Here is a 21,604-nt window from a genome sequence, read left to right on the forward strand (position 1 = left end):
ATCACAACCATTTATAGAGGTGGCCACACATGCTGGATAGGATTACCGACCGGTCATCACCCATTTTCCTATAAGGTGGGGGTCCCAAAGGTAAACAGTTTATACAATACCCAGAGAAATTGTGACTGCCAGGCCTACAAGGTGAATGGCAGGGTAGGTCCAATTCCTTGCACCTGCCAGACAAACGGTTATCCTGATTGGGTTAAGATTTGCCTGGGAAAAAAGGGTGGTTGATGGAGGTCCCCTGGTCCCTAAGGTGGCAGAGGCCCTATGTGTGCCCTCCATATAATCCTGCCCAGGGTCCCTGTTTTAATTGTCTAACAAGCTCTAGAATAAAAATAACTGATTTCTTATCGGCAATGAGCCGTTTTCCATTTAACCTAGCTGTTATAAATAAGCCCCATTATCATGACTCAATTGTTAGTTTGAGGTGGGTTAAAGAGGTTTTCCAGGAAGTAAAATTTGATGGCCTATCTTCAGGATAGGTTATCAATAACTGATAGGTCTGTGACTCACCGGTATTGGATCATTTTCTCCCATTGAACTGAATGGGAGAAAAGGCTGCAATACCTGTGAATAGCCGCTAAATGCGTGTCGAAGATTCACAAATAGCTGATCGGCGGGGATCCCGGGAGTCGGACCCTAACCCATCAGCTATTGATGGCCTATCCTGAGGTACTGGCTGGAAAACCTCTTTGGGTATGTGCACACAACCTCTTTTCAGACGTAATGGGGGAGTTTTACGCCTCACAACGCCTGAAAGGATGGCTTCAATACGTCGGCAAACATCTGCCTATTGCTTGCAATGGGTCTTGCGATGTTCTGTGCAGATGAGCTGTCATTTTACGCGTCGCTGTCAAAAGACGGCGCATAAAATTACGGCCGCGTCAAAGAAGTGCAGGACACTTCTTGGAACGTAATTGGAGAAGTTTTTCATTGACTCCAATGAAAACCAGCTCCAATTACGTCCGTAATTTCAGACGTATTTGGCATTGTCGTGTGCACATACCCTAAAAGTGTTACTCTTGGTTATTCCACTCATCTTTTATTGAAAGCGTCATATCATGACATCATCGTCACATGGTTTACATAGGGCGTACCGAGCATACTTAAAATACAACACTGCCACATCAGCACCCTTTAAAGTTAATGTCCACCCTTGAACAACATTTTGTTTTTATTTTTAATTTAAATAGGTCAACAATAATGGGCTGATTAATATCATATATAATATATCCTTATAGTGGTCGGCCAGCCAATAAGAATTGATGCACTAGAAGCGGCTTCTCAGCACCACTGAAGGCATTAGATGAACAGTCTGAGAGGGATTCAAAAGAACACCAGAGGGCGCCGCAACAAGTCTGTAACAGAAATATCAAGACAGGAGTATTTTTTAAATGATTCGTGGGACAAGACCTTTAACTCTATGACTATGCAGGAGATTTGAAACTCCTGCCACTATAAAGATATATTAAGGAATTAATCAGCACAGAATATTCAACCTATAAAAAAAGACATGGGGAGGGGAATTTCTTTACACTATTACGCCAGTTTTCTGGCATAGAAAAGTTCCAAAAGGTAGCAATTTGCATTAAAAATGTGGACTTTTAGGCCTCTGACGCTGCCTTCGCCACTTTTTTAAAAAGGGTCGTGGCTTACAAAAAAGGGACGGCCGCTGAGAAATCTATTATAATTTATGCCAGAAAATTGGTGTAATTTCTAGCCGAAATCTAGATTTTACTCTGTGGGGTGTAGCTAAGTAGAGGCCCATGCCTTGCCCCTTTAACAGACTAATCCCCATTAGACTAACCCCCATCAGACAATAAAAAATATAAAAATGACTATATCCTCTTCCCTACGAGTCCACCTTAGGCTCTCACAGCTGGCCATGGCTCATACAATGTACTGACACTGGGCAGCGCCAGGACGTTGTATGTGACGCAGCACTCAGGACGTTCAAGGGGTTGTCCACTACCGGACAACTGATGACCTATCCACCGAATAGGTCATCATTTTATAATCGGTGCGGGTCCGACACCCGGACCCCTTACCGATCAGCTGCTCCGGCTGCCTGTGGGCACCGGAAGTTATTCCACAGTATGCAATGTCCGGAGCCGAAAGCAGTTGGCTTCATACATTGCATAGCGGCCATGCTGCAGAACTGCAACTCTGCTCCTATTGACTTGAATAGAAGCAGAGCTGCAGTACTGCAGCTCGGCCGCTATTTTGTGACCAGAGCCATCTGTTTCCGGCATGGACGTCCGGCGCCCGGAGGCAGCTGGAGCAGCTGATCAGTGTGGGGTCTGGGTGTCAAACCTGCACGATCATATACTGATGACGTATCCAGTGAAGAGGTCATCAGTTGTCTGGTAGTGGACAACCCCTTTAAGTTCTGTGTCCCATATAATACCCTGACGCTGCCTGGTGTCAGGACCTTGTATGAGCCGCAGCCGATAGTGAGAGAAGAAGAAGCGTAAGGTATACATATTTTTTATTTTATTTCCAGTGAGAAAGGGGGAAATGGAAGGGGTATGGCCGCGGTCATTGTGCCACATCTGTGGCGCACGACCAGCGGAAAGATGCAACAGATTTATATAGAGGAGTACGCCTCTTAATAAATCTGTCGCATTTTACTCCAGCAGAACAGAAATTTGAGACTGGAGTATGAAAACAGTCTTAGTAAAACTGCTTCACGGTGTCACAAGACATTCACTTTATAGATGACCTAGTATCATAATCATGATGTGTTTGTCACTTAAATTAAACATGATTCCTATGTCTTTTTTTTTTCCATAATAATATTATTATTTTTCTGACATATTATTCTTCCACTAGGGTTCTATCTGGCATGACAGATGCTGTTCTAGCTCGCGTTTATCACCAGTCAGACCTAGAACTCTTGGCTAAAGAAGCGTCAATTCCAATAGTGAACGGATTGTCTGACGACTATCATCCCATTCAAATACTAGCGGATTATCTTACTATTCAGGTTAGTCGCAATGACGGCTGCATATTTTGTTTCCACAAAGGATACTTTAAAGTTGCTAATCAGGTCTGAGGCATACAATCCGGGGAATTCCTTCGAAAAGTTAGTACAATCGGCGTGGACTGAATAAAAATCAGGCTTTTCTCAGTGGGAGTTATGTTGCAGTTCTCTCCGTTGCTAAGCAATTCCATACTGTGACTAATAACCACTGCAAGCACATCAATCCCCGCACGTACTGTCCTATAGGAGATGGTAGGAGAGCTTCTCTAGAATGAAAAACATTGTTCATTTGAACTGCATATCATTTGTATAAATTGGTGCAAAGTCATACATTAATTTAAATGGATTTTCCTGTACCTTGGCTATAAAGAATTATGTTGTCACGGAAATGAGTTATTTTTATACTATTACGCTTTATTAAGCCACACGATTTTGTTATGGTGGGGATTCATGATTTTCCAAAAATGCATCTTATGGATCACTTCTGTGTATTGTTACATTGGTATGACAAAAGGAGAGTGGAGAGAATCCAAAGCCAAAAGATAGTATGTGTTGTACAAGTCCTCAGAAGGGCTCTGTCCAACCAGCCCATATATCAAAACAGCAAATAGAAAAAACTGTAGACAGCACTCACGTCTTGATGTAAAAATTGAGAATTTTAATCCAGTCATGCGACATTTCGGCTAACAGCCTTTCTCAAGCACAGTACTTAAGGAAGGCTGTGAGCGGAAACATTGCATGACTAGATTAAAATTCATTTGTTTTGCTTTAAGATGTGAGTGCTGACTACAACTTGTCCTAATTTAGATTATATTGGTAGGGCTTCTGGACCTAACACCCGTACAGCAGTAAAGGTAATGAAGAGATGATCGCACATGCACAATCACTTCTCATATATAGTTACTGTACATATATAGATTGAAACAAGACACAGGTCCATCAAGTTCGACCTCTCTCAATCTGTTACACGTCATTCATTGCTTGATTAATTATAACCCTCAATGCCATTCGTCAATAAATAGTCATCTTGCCTTCTTTAAATGCTGACATAGTATCTGCCATCACTACCTCTTGGGGTAGGGTATTCCATAGCTTGACCACTCTAACTGTAAAGAACCCTTTTCTATATCGATGTCTGAAACGTCTTTCATCCAGACGAAATGGCTGTCTCCTTGTCCTTTGTAGAGTCTTTGAAAAGAACAGATCATGTGCTAGTTCTCTGTATTGACCACACATATACTTAACCATGTTAATAAGATCACCTCTAAGACGTCTTTTATCCAAGCTGAACAAGCCCAATTTCTCTTGTCTTTCATTGTAAGCGACACCTCCCATCTCATATAATAATCTAGTCGTGGCCTTTAAACCCTCTCCAATTCTCCTCTGTACTTTTTACTATGTGGAGCCCAAAACTGAATTCCATATTCAATATGTGGCCTTAAAAGGGATTTATAGAGGGGTAATATTACATCTAAAACACAGGTGTTTAATCTCTCTTTTTGGACATCCTATTTGCTTTTGCAGCTGCTGCTTATATGATATTAATTAAATCAATGGGAGTTACGTAAAAGTGATAGCACTTACAGATTTCATAACTTCCCCTGGCTATAATTTAGGCTGGGTTCACACGACCATGTTACGTCCGTAATGTACGGAACGTATTTCAGCCGGAAGACCCGGACCGAACACAGTGCAGGGAGCCGGGCTCCTAGCATCATAGTGATGTACGATGCTAGGAGTCCCTGCCTCGCTGCAGGACAACTGTCCCGTACTGTAATCATGATTACAGTACGGGACAGTAGTTCCACGCAGAGGTAGGGACTCCTAGCATCGTACATCACTATGATGCTAGGAGCCCGGCCCCCTGCAGTGTGTTCGGTCCGGGTCTTCCGGCCGAAATACGTTCCGTACATTACGGACGTAACATGGTAGTGTGAACCCAGCCTTAGAGTTGCTAGCTTATGTGCTATCCTCTCTCCACTTAAAAGAGCAGGAGAAACTGTTTGTACATTAGAATGGTGAGGGTTCCTAGCTCCTTCACCTACATCTATGGCACCTACTGACGTGTTTTACTGACATGTTGAAGGTTGGTTTCTGACATCCGTAATTAAGCTGCATTTGATAATCCATTTTTGACCGCAAGAATCGTATTCCCCTTCCCTTGCTGAGGTTCTACTAAGCTGAACTTGGATCACCAAGGGAAAATGGACATGTTGCTTTACCTGTGCTTCAGTATATTAAATTACTGAGAGCATTTACTGTATAGAGCATATAGCATTTACTGTAAACACAAGAGAAAATCATTCTAACTCTATGATCAATGTAACACTAGACTTACCTACGCACTTTATAACCTATAAAAGAATGTTTCACCAAATTTGCCAGACGTCCATCCATTTTTAAACACATCTGTTCTTGTCAGAAATATTCTATCGTTTTAAATGCTAGGCAAAATGTGGTGTAAAAAAAGCCTACAGTAAATGTAGTATATGTAGTTATAAATGGTGCACTTTCATACTGTATAGAGGAGAAATGAAAAAGGTTAAAAAACAGGCCATTAAATGGGCTGGGAGGTCTCGATTACAGTGAAAGGCTAGAAAAATTGGGCTTGTTCAGCTTGGGAAAAAAGGTGTCTTAGCAACACATATAAGTATATGTGTGGTCAATACAAAGAATATGCACATGACTTATCAATTCCAAGAACTGTGCAAAGAATTGGGGGACATTCTTTACAAGTGGGAAAAAGTGATTTAGACATAAATATAGGAAAGGGTTCTTTACAGTTAGAGTAGTTAAACTATGAACTACACTTCCCCAGGAGGTAGTAATGGAAAATACAATGCCAGCATTTATATAAAATGCATTGAGGGTTATAATTCATTCAACAATGAATGATATATGAATAATTGAGGGAAACTGTCCAACTGTCACGAGGCAACACTTGACTAGGGGATATGTGTTATCCTTCATCTGGGTCAAACTGCTCGGTCTGAGAAAGGTTCAACTTGATGGACATGTGTTTTTTTGTAACCTATGTTACACTAAGATTGTAGACAGTTCTGTTTAACGGGGAAAAAAAATTGCTAGCAGGATAAATACCCTGGATTAAATGACTCACTTCCTTTTTGTATAAATTATGAATCTCATTGCTATTAGTCATAAGATAATTATCTTAAAGTCTGTTATTGATGATGCTTTTACTACCTTGTGGCAGGAGATTCCACAGTTTAAGAACTCTGACTGTAAAGAACCCCTTCCTTTATCGATAAGCTAACACCTTTCCTCCACATTCCAAATTCTTGGAATAAAAAGTTTATATGCTAAATCTTTATATTGACCTTGTCTATATTTGTACATGTTAATAAGTTCACCTCTAAAGTATCTTTTCTTCAAGTAGAACAAGCACATTCTTACCAGGCTTTCATTGTAAACAACACCTTCTACCCCATTTTATCTTTATGAAATAACTCAATTTTTAAAATGATGCCGGTGCATCTATCACCCCCTGCAATGCATAGATGCAGCGGATCCGACACAGCTCTGGCACATAGAGTGGAGGACTCTCCTCTTTGACGTCAATATTCCCTTATAGGGAATATGGACAAGAGTTGTCGTCCGGAGACAAACCCTTTAAAACCTAGTTTCTTGCCTTTGAACCCTCTCCAGCTGTCCTATATCCTTTCTGCAGTGTGGTGGCCATAACAGTATCCTCTATACAAGGTGGAGTTTTATAACAGATTTATATAAGGAGACGGAAATTCAATGGTCCACATACAAATTATGTAACAACCAAAATGTCACTAGATAATATTTCCGAATCTTGACAAGTAAGTCATGCGGTACTGAAGTGGATACAATTCATAGCTGCTTTAGTAGTCTATAGTATTACAAAACGAGCCTCAGTAGTAATAATGTTCTATAATGATAAATTATAACACTAATGATCTTCTACACAGGAACATTATGGCTGTCTCAAAGGACTAACTATTTCCTGGATTGGCGATGGAAATAACGTCCTGAATTCTTTCATGCTGAGTGCTGCAAAATTTGGAATGAATCTGCACATTGCAACACCAAAGGTAAATGTCATAATGTGTTCAATGGGAAGCTCAGCTTTCTTTATGGCAGTACTGTCCAATAATTAAGAAAAATTGCAGATGTGTTAAAAGATTTATTTGACAACAATGTGTTGTCAGGTCGCACTTTTTCTTAATATTTAATATCAATAAAGTGTATGGAGTTTGGTAAAATGAGAAGAGAGCTGAAAGAATACATTGGAGGGTCATATTGTATTATAACTTTGATTGAAAACAACATTCTATGATTTAAACCGCTTACAAATTTTTACTTGGGGCATGGTCCTAAAACGAGTTGTTCATTTGAATAATCCCTATTTGTTAGACCCGTCCCCCTGTGATAAGCTGTAATATGTGGGGGAACTCAGCATAACGTTTTCAAAGTTTTGGGTCCCCTCAATTAACTCATCCTTCTTTCATCAAGATATTTCTAATAGCTTGACCGCCCTAACTGTAAAGAACCCTTTTCTATGTTGATGTCTGAATCGTCTTTCTTCCACTCAAAATGGATGCGCCCTGGTCCTTTGTAGAGTCTTTGGAAAGAACAGATTATGTGCTAGTTCTCTGTATTGACCACACATATACTAATCATCCCTATTTGTTGCTATTTTTTTTTTCAGGGTTATGAACCAAATTCCTCAGTTATTTCAGCTGCTAAGCAGTTTTCAAAAGAGGTAAATCTATTACTTTTAGCACATCTTACGTAGGAGTATTTGGTATCGTACACCACACTATGATGCTGACAGTATCGACAAAATCCAGTAGCACTGTCTGCAATAAAACTGGTTCATGCGCTAAAGATTTCTACATAGGGCACACTTCATTATTTTATCAATAATCATTTCATTAGTCGTCTTCCAGCAATTGCTGCTATGCGCATCTGTGGCCATTATAAAATCACTGATATCAGCATTGCTCAGTAATATATAGAAAACTCTCTGTCTACACATATTTCTGTCTTCTAGTCTGGCACCAAACTGCTTATGACAAATGATCCCCTAGAAGCTGCCAGTGGAGCCAATGTGTTGGTTACAGACACGTGGGTGAGCATGGGACAAGAAGAGGAGAAGAAGAAGCGTCTGCAGGATTTCAAAGGCTACCAGATAACAATGCAGGTACATGATGGATGTTGTTGGTATTTCTATGACAAGATGTAAGCATTTAATTCTGTAGAGAAAAGGAAGGATCCGTTTTTGGCAGTACATTTCTCACTCCCTCCATGATGGTTTCTTACATGAGTGAGTCGTGCCACCCTTTGCAGTGTACTTTATTAAGCTCCAACACTTTGTTTCTAATATCTCAGGAACTAGAAATGTAAAAGGTAAAATAGTGATAATGGGGGGAAGACATTTTTCTGACCTCCTGTCAGTTATTGCCATTGGAGAACACTATAGTCAGCATACCTCCCAACCGTCCCGGATCCGGTGGGACAGTCCCGATTGCTCACCGCTGTCCCACCGTCCCGGGCGGTCTGAAAAATGTGCCGTTGGGCGCTGCAGCTGTATCAAAACAGCTGATCGCTGCAGCGATCAAAAGAAGGCAGGAGTCTTGCAGCGGTGTTCTCACTGGGATCGATGCCGACACGGGAGTGAACCAGTCCAGTCACCTGACCTGTCATCTGACCTCACCGGTCAGGTGACAGGTCAGGTAACTGGACTGGTCCACTCCCGGGCCGGCATCGACACCAGTGAGAACGCCGCCGCAAGACTCCTGCCTTCTTCTGACGGTGAGTGAAAGCAGAGCGGAGAGTGGCAGCAGTAGGGACAGCTACCTCTTATAAGGGGGTTGTATTGTGCTACCTACAGGGAGCTATCTACAGGGGGGCTGTGTCTGGCGCTATGTACAGGGGGGCTGTGTGGAGCAATCTACAGGGGGGGCTGTGTCTGGCGCTATGTACATGGGGGCTGTGTGTGGCGCTATCTACAGGAGGCTGTGTGTGGAGCTATCTACAGGGGGGCTATGTGTGGAGCTATCTACAGAGGGGCTGTATCTGGAGCTATCTACAGGGGGGCTGTGTCTGGCGCTATGTACAGGGGGGCTGTGTGGAGCAATCTACAGGGGGGGCTGTGTCTGGCACTATGTACATGGGGGCTGTGTGTGGCGCTATCTACAGGAGGCTGTGTGTGGCGCTATCTACAGGGGGGCTGTGTGTGGCGCTATCTACAAGGGGGCTGTGTGTGGCGCTATCTACAGAGGGGGCTGTGTGTGGAGCTATGTACAGGGGGGCTGTCTCCGGCACTATGTACAGGGGGGCTGTGTGTGGAGCTATCTACAGGGGGGCTGTGTCTGGAGCTATCTACAGGGGGGCTGTGTGGAGCAATCTACAGGGGGGCTGTATCTGGAGCTATCTACAGGGGGGCTATGTGTGGAGCTATCTACAGGGGGGCTGTGTCTGGCGCTATGTACAGGGGGCTGTGTGGAGCAATCTACAGGGGGGCTGTGTAAGGCGCTAAGTACATGGCGGCTGTGTGTGACGCTCTCTACAGAGGGGCAGTGTCTGGCGCTATCTACAGGGGGGCTGTGTGTGGAGCTATCTACAGGGGTCTGTGTGTGGAGCCATCTACAGGGGGCTGTGTGTGGAGCCATCTACGGGGGGCTGTGTGTGGAGCCATCTACAGGGGGCTGTGTCTGGCGCTATGTAGAGGGGGGCTATGTCTGGCACTATGTACAGGGGGCTGTGTGTGGAGCAATCTACAGGGGGGCTTTGTGTGGAGCAATCTACAGGGAGGCTGTGTGTGGAGCTATCTACAGGGGGGCTTTATCTGGAGATATCTACAGGGGGCTGTCTGGAGCTATCTACAGGGAGCGATGTGTGGAGCTATCTACAGGGGGACTGTATCTAGAGCTATCTACAGGGAGGCTGTGTCTGGCGCTATGTACAGGGGGGCTGTGTGTGGAGCAATCTACAGGGGGGCTCTGGTGGATGATTTTTCCATTGACCGGTAGCAGAGTTACACAACTGGAAAAAAAAAATCCCCATCATGTAACTCTGCTACCTGTCAATTGAAAAGTCATCAACCACAGGGTCTCCCTCTTGACTTTCATTGTTCTCAGCCTTTTGGTTTGTCCTGCAGCAGCTGCTGTCGTGATGAAAAAATGTTATACCCAAGATAGAAAAAGTAACACAAAGACGATATAACCGGATCCATAATATCTGTGATGTCCAGACAGTCTAGAGATCCGCAGTGACAATGTGCGCTTGTTATTTGCAGAAAGATATGGCCGTGATTTGATGTGTTTATGCGGGATATTGGGCGTGGTTAGGGGAGTGGCTTAAAATGTCCCTCTTTTCCGAATTCAAAAGTTGGGAGGTATGAAGTTAGCCTCTATTCAGCCTGAAATGACCGCTTATAGACAAAACTTCAACTGCACAACAAATGGAAATGCAGTAAGATTATAATAAATATCCATTCACAAAATGAACCTTTTTTTAATTTTAAGCTTTTCTTGAGGATATGTTCACACAGCTTATTTTCAGCCTCCAAACATCTGGCCATTGAATTCAATGGGAAAAACGGCGATTCGTTCTGACGGAGCATAAAAAGAAGTGCATGTCTCTTCTTGAGCCGTTTTTGGAGCCGTTTTTCATTATGTCAATAGAAAAACAGCTTCAAAAACGGCCGGAAAAAACGGCTCAAAAAAATGTTTGATACTTTAAAAATGGCTGAATATCAATCGCTGTTTTCCCATGAAAACAGTTCTGTATTTTACAGCCGTTTTTACTTGAAGGGGTTTTCCCATGAGAGACGTTTATGACACATCCACAAGATAAGTCATAAATGTCAGATAAATGCGGGTCCCACACCTATCTCCAGAACGGGGCCACCTAAACCCCATTCAGCCACTCTGTGTTGCGGCTGAATGAGGTGTTTTCTGACCATGAAAAAGGTTATATGGTCGTGAGTTACGTAAACAGCGTAACTCGCGGAGCTACACTGTTTACATAAGTCTCATAGAACTTAATGGTAGTTACGGAAACAGCATAGCTCGCATGCTACACTGCTTCTGTAACTGCCATTCACTACTGCTGGAGTTACGGAAACAGCGTAGCTCAGCGAGTTACGCTGTTTATGCAACTCACGACCATATAATGTTTTTCATGGTCGGAAAACACCTCATTCAGCCGCAACACAGAGCGGCTGAACGGGGTTTAGGGGACCCCGTTCTGGAGATAGGTGCAGGTCCCAGAGGTGGGACCAGCATCTATCTGACATTTATGACATATCTTGTGGATGTCTCATAAATGGCTCTCATGGGAAAACCCCTTTAAGCGTGTGAACATACCCTAAAAACACAGGTCCAAAAATGGCTGCAAAAAGGTTTGATGCTTAAAAAATGGCTGAAATCAGAGGCTGTTTTCCCTTGAAAACAGCTCCGTATTCCCTTGAAAACAGCTCCGTATTTTACAACCGTTTTTTGTTTTGCGTGTGAACATACCCTGGGGCTTCAAATGAGGCGTTTTTTATAGTGTTCAATGGAAAATCAGCTCCAAAAAAACACCTCAAGAAGTGACATGCTACTTCTTTTTACGAAGCGTGTTTTTATGTGTCGTTTTTTTAAAACTGCGGCGTAAAAAGACACCCTGTATGAACTAAATGCAGTTTTTCCCATTGATACCGTTTTTTCAGGCGTATTTTTCAGGCGTATACCTTAAAACACAGCGTGTGAACATACCCTTACATGATTCGTTTTTTAAATATTTGCGCTAAAAAAACGCGTTGTATGCACTGTAATGCGTTTTTCCATTGATGTCAAATGGCATGGATAGCATGCATTTTGACACGTTTGCCGGCATGTAAAACGCGGCAAAAACACGTCAAATAAACGCCGTGTGAACAAGGCCTTAGGAAGTCAGAATGAAAAAAGTTACCCAGTTATTCATCTTCAGTCTGATTTTTTTTTTATTAACTTTGACTTTTTTAATATGTAGACAATTAATACTAATGATTTTACTATTGCAAATACTCATCCCAGCACTCCTGACAAATTAGGTGAAATAAGTAAGGACTTTATTATCCCATATGCGCTATTTCTATGTCTATATAACACATTTACTCACACAGAAGTTGTTTTAGGGGAGGGGAGGGCTCGTAAGTAGACAAGGAGCAATTTACTCCTAAGCACACTAGAACTAAAGCTTCTACATATTAAATGCATACAGTGAAAATTGTCATTGCCATGATTTATCCTAAAAAAGAAGAAAAAGAACCCCCCACACAAACACACATACACACACATGGTAGAGTACACCAATTGAAAGGTACCTTTACATAAAATATTAAAGAAGATAAGATTATAAATTTATATACAATTTAATAGTGAATAAATGATAATCTGGCCCCTTAATCTATTTCACAAGTATATAATATTTTGACTAGAGGATATAATATATTTAGGCCATTGGCTAGAGCAGTGATATTCCCTGAAAATTTTTCCCCCATAATAGAACCTCTACAACTAGCCAATCTCTGCTGTAAAAGTAGCTGCTGTTGCTGTCTTTCAGGGAACCCCAAACCAAGTTCCAGGGAGCCTCTGGGCTCCATGGGAGCCTGGGTGGCAAACAGTTGGCTAGAGACTTGCTGAAGCAATAAGTGTGTTTTGTCACCTACTAGACTGTAGTGCTGATTGCACATATTGATGAGCTACAACCCCCCCACCCCCCTCTCCGACACAACACTCAGGTTTACCTGGAGGAGACTTTTTTTTCTTGTTTCTGGGGTGTGGATGAATGGAACTTGTTTTTTATGTATAATAATCGTGCTTTCTTAGTTTATATTTTATTTCATTACACAGACAGCAAAATTGGCAGCACCCAACTGGACATTCCTTCATTGTTTACCAAGAAAGCCAGAAGAGGTCGATGATGAGGTTTTCTATTCTTGTAAATCACTTGTTTTCCAAGAAGCAGAAAATAGAAAGTGGACAATTATGGTATGATAAAAATTTTAGGAATAAAAACTATTAGTAAAAAAAAATGTAAACTGCAAATTTACAGTGGACCGATCAGGGGTGGGATTCAAATTTTTAACAGGTTCACTGTTTTGCTGACAGAGACATATGAGCCCAGGGGATGCAGGTCGCGGTCTTTCTCGGTGTATCGCGCAATGGAAAATTATTCTAATAATCAAATAAAACAATTACAATATTCCAAATACACCCTCTATTAAAGTGGACTATACATAGAGAAACTCCCTGTCCAGAATGTTTAACTTGATTGCCACACTATGTATATAATTACATAAGCGTACATACTTACCTACCCACACTCATTATATGAAACTTACCCATTACGTATAGACCCATTTCAATATCGTAAGCATGCTCAGCCCATTTAGTTAGGCTGTGAACTGTGCAAAGGGTGGAGGACAGTGCGGCGTGCACATTAAGTCGCGACAAATCTCCTGGCTAATGCACATACAGGAAGTGTCAGAACTATGCCAAGTACATAAATACAGCACCAGAACAAAGCTAAGTACATATATACAGTGTTAGAACCAAGCTCATTACATATATACAGTACCAGCACAAAGCTCAGTACATAAATACAGCACCAGAACTAAGCTCAGCACATATATACAGCACCAGAACAAAGCTCAGTACATATATACAGTACCAGAACAAAGCTCAGTACATATATAGACAGCACCAGCACAAATACAGCTCAGTACATATATACAGCACCAGAACAAAGCTCAGTACATATATACAGCATCTGCACAAATACATCTCAGTACATGGATCATTTGCAAATTCAGCTTTTCAGGGCAGTTTTTGATACCGATGATCTATCCACAGGATAGGTCATCAGTATATGATCGGTGGGGGTCCAACACCAGGGCCCAGCACCAATCAGTTGTTCCGGCTGCCTCCAGCACCATAAGTTATGCAGTGGTCAGTGCTGGAAGAGTAAGGCTCCAACCACTGTATAGCGGCCGTTCTGCAACACTGCAGTTCTGCTCCTATTCAAGTGAATAGGAGCATAGCTGCAGTACTGCAGCACAGCCGCTATACAGTGTTCGGAGCCTTCTGCTTCCAGCACCGACCACTGCATAATTTATGGTGCCGGAGGCAGCCGACACAGCTTGCTGATCTTGTGGGGTCTGGGTGTCGGACCCCTCTCCAATCATATACTGATGATAAAAACCACCCCATGTCCAGACAACCCCTTTAACCCCTGCCATATAAGTTTGTTCGGCATAAAACTACAGCTCCCAGTATGGCCTGAACAATGGTAAGGATATGCTGGGTGTTCCTATTTTACAAAAAAGAATGATACCACCCATCATCTCGCTGCAGATCATACAGTGATTACGGTACTAATCAGTCAAAGGGAGAAGAAACTTTTACATTTAGTGACTCACAGGTGACTTCTCAGATTGGAGTCGTTCTCTCTCCATGACGACGCCTTCTGGCCACAACCCATTTCTGCAGAGTTTGCCCATCCGATATCTTTGACAAAGATAAAATTCTCATGGTGCCACTCTCTATGCCCCTGAATATAATAGCATCATACACTGTGCCCCTGAATATAATAGCACCATACACTGTGCCCCTGAATATAATAGCACCATACACTGTGCCCCTGAATATAATAGTACTATACACTGTGCTCCTAAATATAATAGTACTATACACTGTTCTCCTGAATATAATAGTACTATACACTGTACCAATGAATACAATTTTGTTAAATATTGTGAAGTAAAGCACCACACACACACACATACACAGTGCCCTCCTGTAGATAGCCCCACTCACAGAGCCCCCTGTAGATAGTGCCATTCCCAATGCCTGCTGTACATAGTGTCCCATATAGAGCCACCTGTAGATAATGCCACTCACAATGCCCCCCTGTAGATAGTGTCCCATATAAAGCCCCCTGTAGATCGTGCCCCTCATAGTGTCCCCTGTAGTTTGTGCCCATCATAGAGCCACCTGTAGATAGTACACCTCATAGAGTCCCCTGTAGATAGTGCCCCTCATAGAGCTCTCTATAGATATTGCCCCTCATAGAGCCTTCTGTAGGTAGTGCCCCTCATAGAGCCCCATGTAGACAGCTCCCCTATGAAGTCCCCTGTAGATAGTGCCCCCAAAGATAGTGCCCCCAGAGAGTCCCCTGTATATAGCGCCCCCCAGAGAGTCACTGTAGCCTCCTGTTGATAGTGCGCCCTGAAGATTGTGCTCTCAACACTGCCCACTGAAAAAAAAATAAAAAAATTACATGCTCATCTGTCCCCATTCCCACACAGTCCTCCAGGTATGCAAATCTGGTCAGAGACCAGGCCTCATCCAGCAGAACGTCATTGCGCCAACTGCATCATTGCTAAAGTGCCTCACTAGGCAGCGCTAGACTATAAAATTGCATGCAGGTGTCGGGTTCTGGGTCCCTCTTCACCCCGGTTCTCCAAACCAGCTGCAATTTTAACTGGTTCGAGAGAACCAGGCCACTATGGGGACTAATTGTTATGGCCACGTCTTCAGCTGCTACCTCTCGTTTCCATCAGTGCATACTTACCTGTCCCCAGCGTCTTCTGGCTCCCGGCCGAAGTCGGACATCTCCCCTGTCCATGCTGCTTCCGACCTCCCCACCAGTGCTCTGCTTCAGCTCCTATGTCTGCCAATGGGGTATAGGCGCGCTGATCTCTCCTATCTTAGAGGGCAAGCATGCGCCAAACCACCCAGCTTTCCAGGGAACAAAAAGTACCCTTCCCGTTTGCCCTGGGTCTGAGAAATTAGGTTTGTTAGAAGCTAGTTTCCCTGCTGGATTACCTTTTGGGTTACCATTGCCAACTATGCCCGAACATTAACTACATCTTGTCTGCCGCCTGCCCTTCAGCCCATCCCTTATTACGACAGAACTCTGCCTTACACTTCTGCCTTGACCTCCGGCTCGTCTTTATGTGAGTGACTGTCTTTTACCTGCCCTGACCTTTGCTAGTCTTGATCGTGTTCTTTCCTAATGTTTTTTGCTACATAGTCTGCTCACATCAGCCATTGCTAACGGAGGCTACTCTAGGGATCCCTAGCAGCCAAGTTCACATCTCCGTATGGAGGTTAAAGGGTGAATACCTGGGGATCCCTTTGACTCTGCTCCCTGATTTAGCCCCACAAATAAATCCGTTGGCAACACAGTGTGTCCACACAACCCTCTGTTGGCCTTGTGACACTGATCCATCCACTGTATATTGGTGTAAGTTTCTTATCGACCTGAATAGAAAGTCTATACAGATCAGGCCCTCTTATTGTGGCTCTAGGCCCAAGAGATTTTTACAACCAACACCATTAGGGGAACTGGATGATCAATCCACTGTACTAAAAAAAGAGCACCAAGCTCTAATTAGATGTTTTAGAAAAGTGTGACCTCATTATTGTTAGACCCTGTTCACATCTGCACTAAGTTTTTTATTATTCTGTTCCGTCATAGTAATAGAATGTAAGTAAAGATCGTGAAAACCGTGAGGAATTAATACAGAAATATTTGGGAAAATGGCATAACATTTAATTATAATTACTTGCTGGAACTGGAATACCCCTTTAAATATGATACATTTTGCATTATAATTGGAGAAAATTTCTATCTGAATTTGTTAACTATTTCTGGTCTGATGAGATTAATGATTATTGTGTAGCTAGATTCAATAAGTTGCTGTCGAACCCTTTTGCTAATGTTGGACTATGAGACTTACAGCAGAGAAATTCTGGTTTCCATGAGGATACCATCTGCAAGTGATATGGCACTTGCTGGCAGGTCCATCCATCAGCAGGAACTACAGATAGAGCAGAGCTGAAACTGTCATGTGGTACAACTCATGGAGAGATCATGATGTTTGGTTTTCTACAGGATTGCATGTAAACTTACCAAGTTCACTGAGTTTTATTGCACTTTAGTGAACAAAATAAAATATTAATATTACATTTATATCTGATGGGGGCCATTCTAAATAAAAATAAAAAAACACCTTAAGGCTGCAATAAAGTAAGTACAAAATTGTGGTGCAGTTTTTCGGGTGGAATCTCCACTGTGGAAACCAGCGCTTGAAAAAAAAGGTACCCCGGGCCGTTGTCATGACGACGAGTCCCTCTGTTATCCATGCAGTCCAGCCTCCTGGGATGATGCTGCAGCCCATGTGGGATGAAACGTCATCCCAGCAGGCCGGCCTGGACGGACAACAGAAGAAGGAAGCATCACTATGTATTAACTTTGTTTAATTATTTTACACAAAAAAAAGGGTTTAATTTTTTTTCTTATTTGCGACTTTTGCGGAAAAATCACATCGTTTCCTCCGCAAAAGTCGCAACACTTGGCTATTTGTTGCAGGTGTTACATGCCCATTGAATTGAATGAGGAAAACCTGCAACAGAAGAGCAATGAATCTGGAGCATAAATTGACATGCTGCAGATTTAAATTCGACACCACAGGTCAATTTATTAACTTTTTTTGGCTGATTTTTCCGCAGCGTGTATATAAGATTTGTTCAAATCTCATTCACTTTGCTGCTATTGTAAATGCTATGGAATTTCTGCACAGAATTCCGTTGCGGAAATTCTGCAGCGTTTACGCTACGTGGAAACCCAGCCTGATAATAATTTGAGATTTTTCTGGTGCTAGGGGGCAGTGTAAGAGCCCTGTGTAGCCATTCTCTCTGCTGTTAATCCTGTACATAGCAGGTAATGCATAGTAAATTGTTGTAAATCTCCATGAGTGTCTGAAGTGGTTGTTTTAATTTCTTCTATACCTAATCGCAGTATTTTCGAGTAATGCGTCTTTTTGCTCCTCAGGGTGTGATGGTCTCTTTGTTGACTGAATACTCGCCACAGATGCCAAGGCCTACATTCTAATTCCTCACACATTTCAGCAGGATGGTAATTGCAGTGAAGAAGCAGACCGATTCTCAAGAATGAGCCTCGACTTACGGGCTCAATGATAATGAATAATTGTCTATCTACACAATTCTTTCCATATGGTAGACAATAAGGGTGAGTTCAGACATAGCGGAATTGTTACCGGGTTTTTTCGGTGCAGATTCTGCACTGAAAATCAGAAACAATTTGCAGTACAATACATGTCGATAGGGTTTTGAAAACCCCCTCTACATGTGATGGGAAAAATCTCCAGCTGGTAAATCTGCAGCATAATACAGTGCTAGCAAAGTAATCGAGGTCCCAAATAATCTCATCTACACGTTTGAGAATTTTTCTGCACATAAATTGACTTGCGGTGCGGATTTTAACATCTGCAGCATGTCAATTTATCTTGTGTTTCCGTCTCAGAAGTGTATCTGACAAGTTTTTAAAAGACCCACAAAAGTCCGCAGAATAAAATTCGCACCTATTTCTGCATCAATCTGTACCTATTTAGTGTGGATTTTACCTGCGGAATTACCTTCATTTGTCTGCGGATTTTCTGCATCAAATTCTGCAACATGTGCATATAGGCTTACAGCAATTGTAATCATTAACATCAATAAAATCATGTTTAAACAATAACATATTCTGTTTATTTTTTTTGTATGCAATGATCATCCAGTACAAGTGTGTAGCTGTGGCCGGAGGGTTAACTGACTATATACTAGTCCTTCTCAATGAATTAGAATATCATCAAAAAGTTAATTTATTTCAGTAATTCAATTAAAAAAGTGAAACTCATATATTATATAGATTCATTGCACTCAGAGTGATCTATTTCCAGCATTTGTTTCTTTTTAAGGTTGATGATTACGGCTAACAGTTAATGAAAACCCAAAATTTTGTGTCTCAGAAAATTAGAATATTAAATAAGCTCAATTTCAAAAAGGATTTTTAATGCCGAAATGTTGGCCTACGGAAAAGTATGTACAGTATATGCACTCAATACTTGGTCGGGGCTCCTTTTGCATGAATTACTGCATCAATGCAGCGTGGCATGGAGGTGATCAGCCTGTGGCGCTGCTGAGGTGTTATGGAAGCCCAGGTTGCTTTGATAGCGGCCTTCAGCTCATCTGCATTGTTGGGTCTGGTCAGAGCGAAGCATGAAGTGCTCAAAAATTTCCTGGTAGACGGCTGCGTTGACTCTGGACTTGATATAACACAGTGGACCAACACCAGTAGATGACATGCCCCCCCCCCCCAAACCAACACTGACTGTGGAAACTTCACACTGCACCATAAGGAACTTGGATTGATGACTCTCCATTCTTCCTCCAGACTCTGGGTCCTTGATTTCCAAATGAAATGCAAAATTTACTTTCATCTGAAAACAGGACTTTGGACCACTGAGCAACAGACCAGTTCATTTAAAGGGAATGTGTTGCTAGCAAAAAATGTATTTTTTTTTTTAGTTAAACAATTAGTGTGTAGGTGATTAAACATTGTTCTAATTTTTTTTATTTTTTTCACGAGTCAGGAAATATTATAAATTAGATTCTAATTTATAATATTTCCCAGTGCTGGTCACTAGATGGAGCAATTCCCAAAATTGCAGCATTGCATGTGGTAAAGCAACCACATTGCTTTATGCTGCAAAATTGGGAAAAACTCACTCGCTCTAGTGAGCTCTCAAAATCCCCCCCTCCTTTATCCTGGCTAGTGCCGGGAGAAACGAGGGGATTGAACGGTCAAACCTCCTACACTGTTTGTCGCCATTTTTTGAGCTAACACACAGTGTAGTAGGTTTACATACAGTAGTAAACACACACTGAAACACGAAGATACATAGAAATCACTTACCTGCTCCAGTCGCCGCCGCTCCCTCCGGTCCCTCCGCTCCATCTGCTGCCGCTGCTCCAAGTGCACAAGTCCGGAAGCCGCGACCGGAAGTAGTAATCTTACTGTCCGGTCCACAGGAAAATGGCACCGGACGGCGCACAGTTCAACTTTGACTATGTGGGAGCGGCGATTGCGCCGTTCCCACACAGACGGCGTACACCATAGTGAATGGAGCGGGCCCCCGTTCGCATTCACTATGGGACTGTAGCTGCCGTACTCCATGTCTGTATGTGTCGTTAATCGACACATACAGAAATGGAGTAAAAATGGAGTAAAAAATGGCAGCCCCCATAGGGAAGAAAAAGTGTAAAATAAAAAAAAGTAAAACACAAACACACAAATAAATATAAAAGTTTTTAATAAAAGACTAAAATCAAACTGATGTTAAAAAAAAATTTTTTGGACACTGTTCCTTTAAAGGCTTAGGAAACCTTTGCAGGTGTTTTTGTGGTGATTCACTGATTAGAATGTGACACCATTAGTCTACAATCTTCAACTTTTACCCAATATTCTAATTTTCTGAGAGACTAAATTTAGGGTTTTCATTAACTGTTACCATAATCATCAACATTAAAAGAAAAAAATGCTGGAAATAGATCACTCTGTGTGTAATGAATCTATATAATATGAGTTTCACTTTTTGAATTAAATTACTGAAATAAATTAACTGTTTGATGATATTCTAATTCATAGTATGTGCCTCAAATGGATGTCAATGGGGCCTAACAAGCTACTCAGCCCTGTTTGTAAATACCCTGATCAAGGCAACAGCAGGGAACTATATATTTGCCCTGGGTGAAGGGAAGCATACCTATGGCTCTGATCCAGTATATATTTATTTAAAATCAAGCCCATAAGGCCTTATTCACACGAGCGTATTTCACGTCATCAACGTGTATCCGTTGCGTGAATCTCACTGCATGTCCTATTTTGGTGCATTTTTGTGCACCACGCAGCCCATTGAAGTCAATGGGTGCGTGAAAAAAATGGACAGCACACGGACGTCATCCGTGTGCTATCCGTGATTTACGCAACAGTTGCTAAAGAAATGATGAGAAATAAAACCACCTCCTGCAGTTTTTTTTGCTGACATAAACAACCCATGACATACGGAAACATACGCGCGTAAAATGCTGACGCGGTGCGCACAGGGATGCCACACGGAACTGCAATGCAAGAAAAACGCTGTGAATCTAGCCTAAAGTACTTACGTCTGGTTCCGTGGACCCCTTTTCAGTGGGTTATGCCTAGGAAGAAAGATGTCAGTCCGCAGCTCATGAATATGCTGGACTATGCTGCAACAACTTAGACCTAAGTGTAGCTAAAATACAGCATATTTTCACATAAATGACACATGGCTGAAATCTGCGTGCCTGTCACTACTGCATGCTGCTCTCACAGAGGTGACAGATTCACTTCAACATAGTTGTTCAGCCGTACGGTGGACTGCGGAATTCTGAAATATCCCTGCTATAAACTGACATTGACAGTATTCCTAATTCAGCAAAACTGAAAAAAGAAACCATCAACCACGATTGTCCTTTAAAAAGCTTGATCAGTCTTCATTATGTCTATAGCATACATCAAGGGCTGTTAACATGACAATGATAATGGATGAGAAAGATCCTTATGGCCATCGTTCTCCATTAAGACTCTCACAGCGGTGTCATATTAGCCTCAACTTGAGATAATGAAATTTACTTTCATCTTCTAATCATCTTCTTTATCTTTGCAGCCGTACATTGAAAATTACAATGGCTCGCCGTGCATGCTAAACCTGACTTATTTTATACATAT

At 42.2% G+C, this 21,604-nt stretch overlaps 1 protein-coding gene across 6 annotated transcripts in view; it reads left to right on the plus strand.

Moving 5' to 3' along the window:
* Positions 1-18,550, plus strand: part of OTC (ornithine transcarbamylase) — a 93,808-nt gene extending 75,258 nt beyond the window's left edge. For all 6 annotated transcript variants that reach the window (XM_075853956.1, XM_075853951.1, XM_075853953.1 and 3 more), the window contains exons 5-10: positions 2,836-2,989; positions 6,943-7,065; positions 7,683-7,736; positions 8,028-8,177; positions 12,856-12,993; positions 17,843-18,550. In XM_075853956.1, coding sequence (XP_075710071.1) covers positions 2,836-2,989; positions 6,943-7,065; positions 7,683-7,736; positions 8,028-8,177; positions 12,856-12,993; positions 17,843-17,902 — 679 coding nt within the window. In that variant the 3' untranslated portion in view covers positions 17,903-18,550. The remainder of the gene's footprint in view (positions 1-2,835; positions 2,990-6,942; positions 7,066-7,682; positions 7,737-8,027; positions 8,178-12,855; positions 12,994-17,842) is intronic.
* Positions 18,551-21,604: the final 3,054 nt, after the last annotated feature.

The sequence above is a fragment of the Rhinoderma darwinii genome, chromosome 2, assembly GCF_050947455.1.
Source record: "Rhinoderma darwinii isolate aRhiDar2 chromosome 2, aRhiDar2.hap1, whole genome shotgun sequence".
NCBI classification, from domain to species: domain Eukaryota; kingdom Metazoa; phylum Chordata; class Amphibia; order Anura; family Rhinodermatidae; genus Rhinoderma; species Rhinoderma darwinii.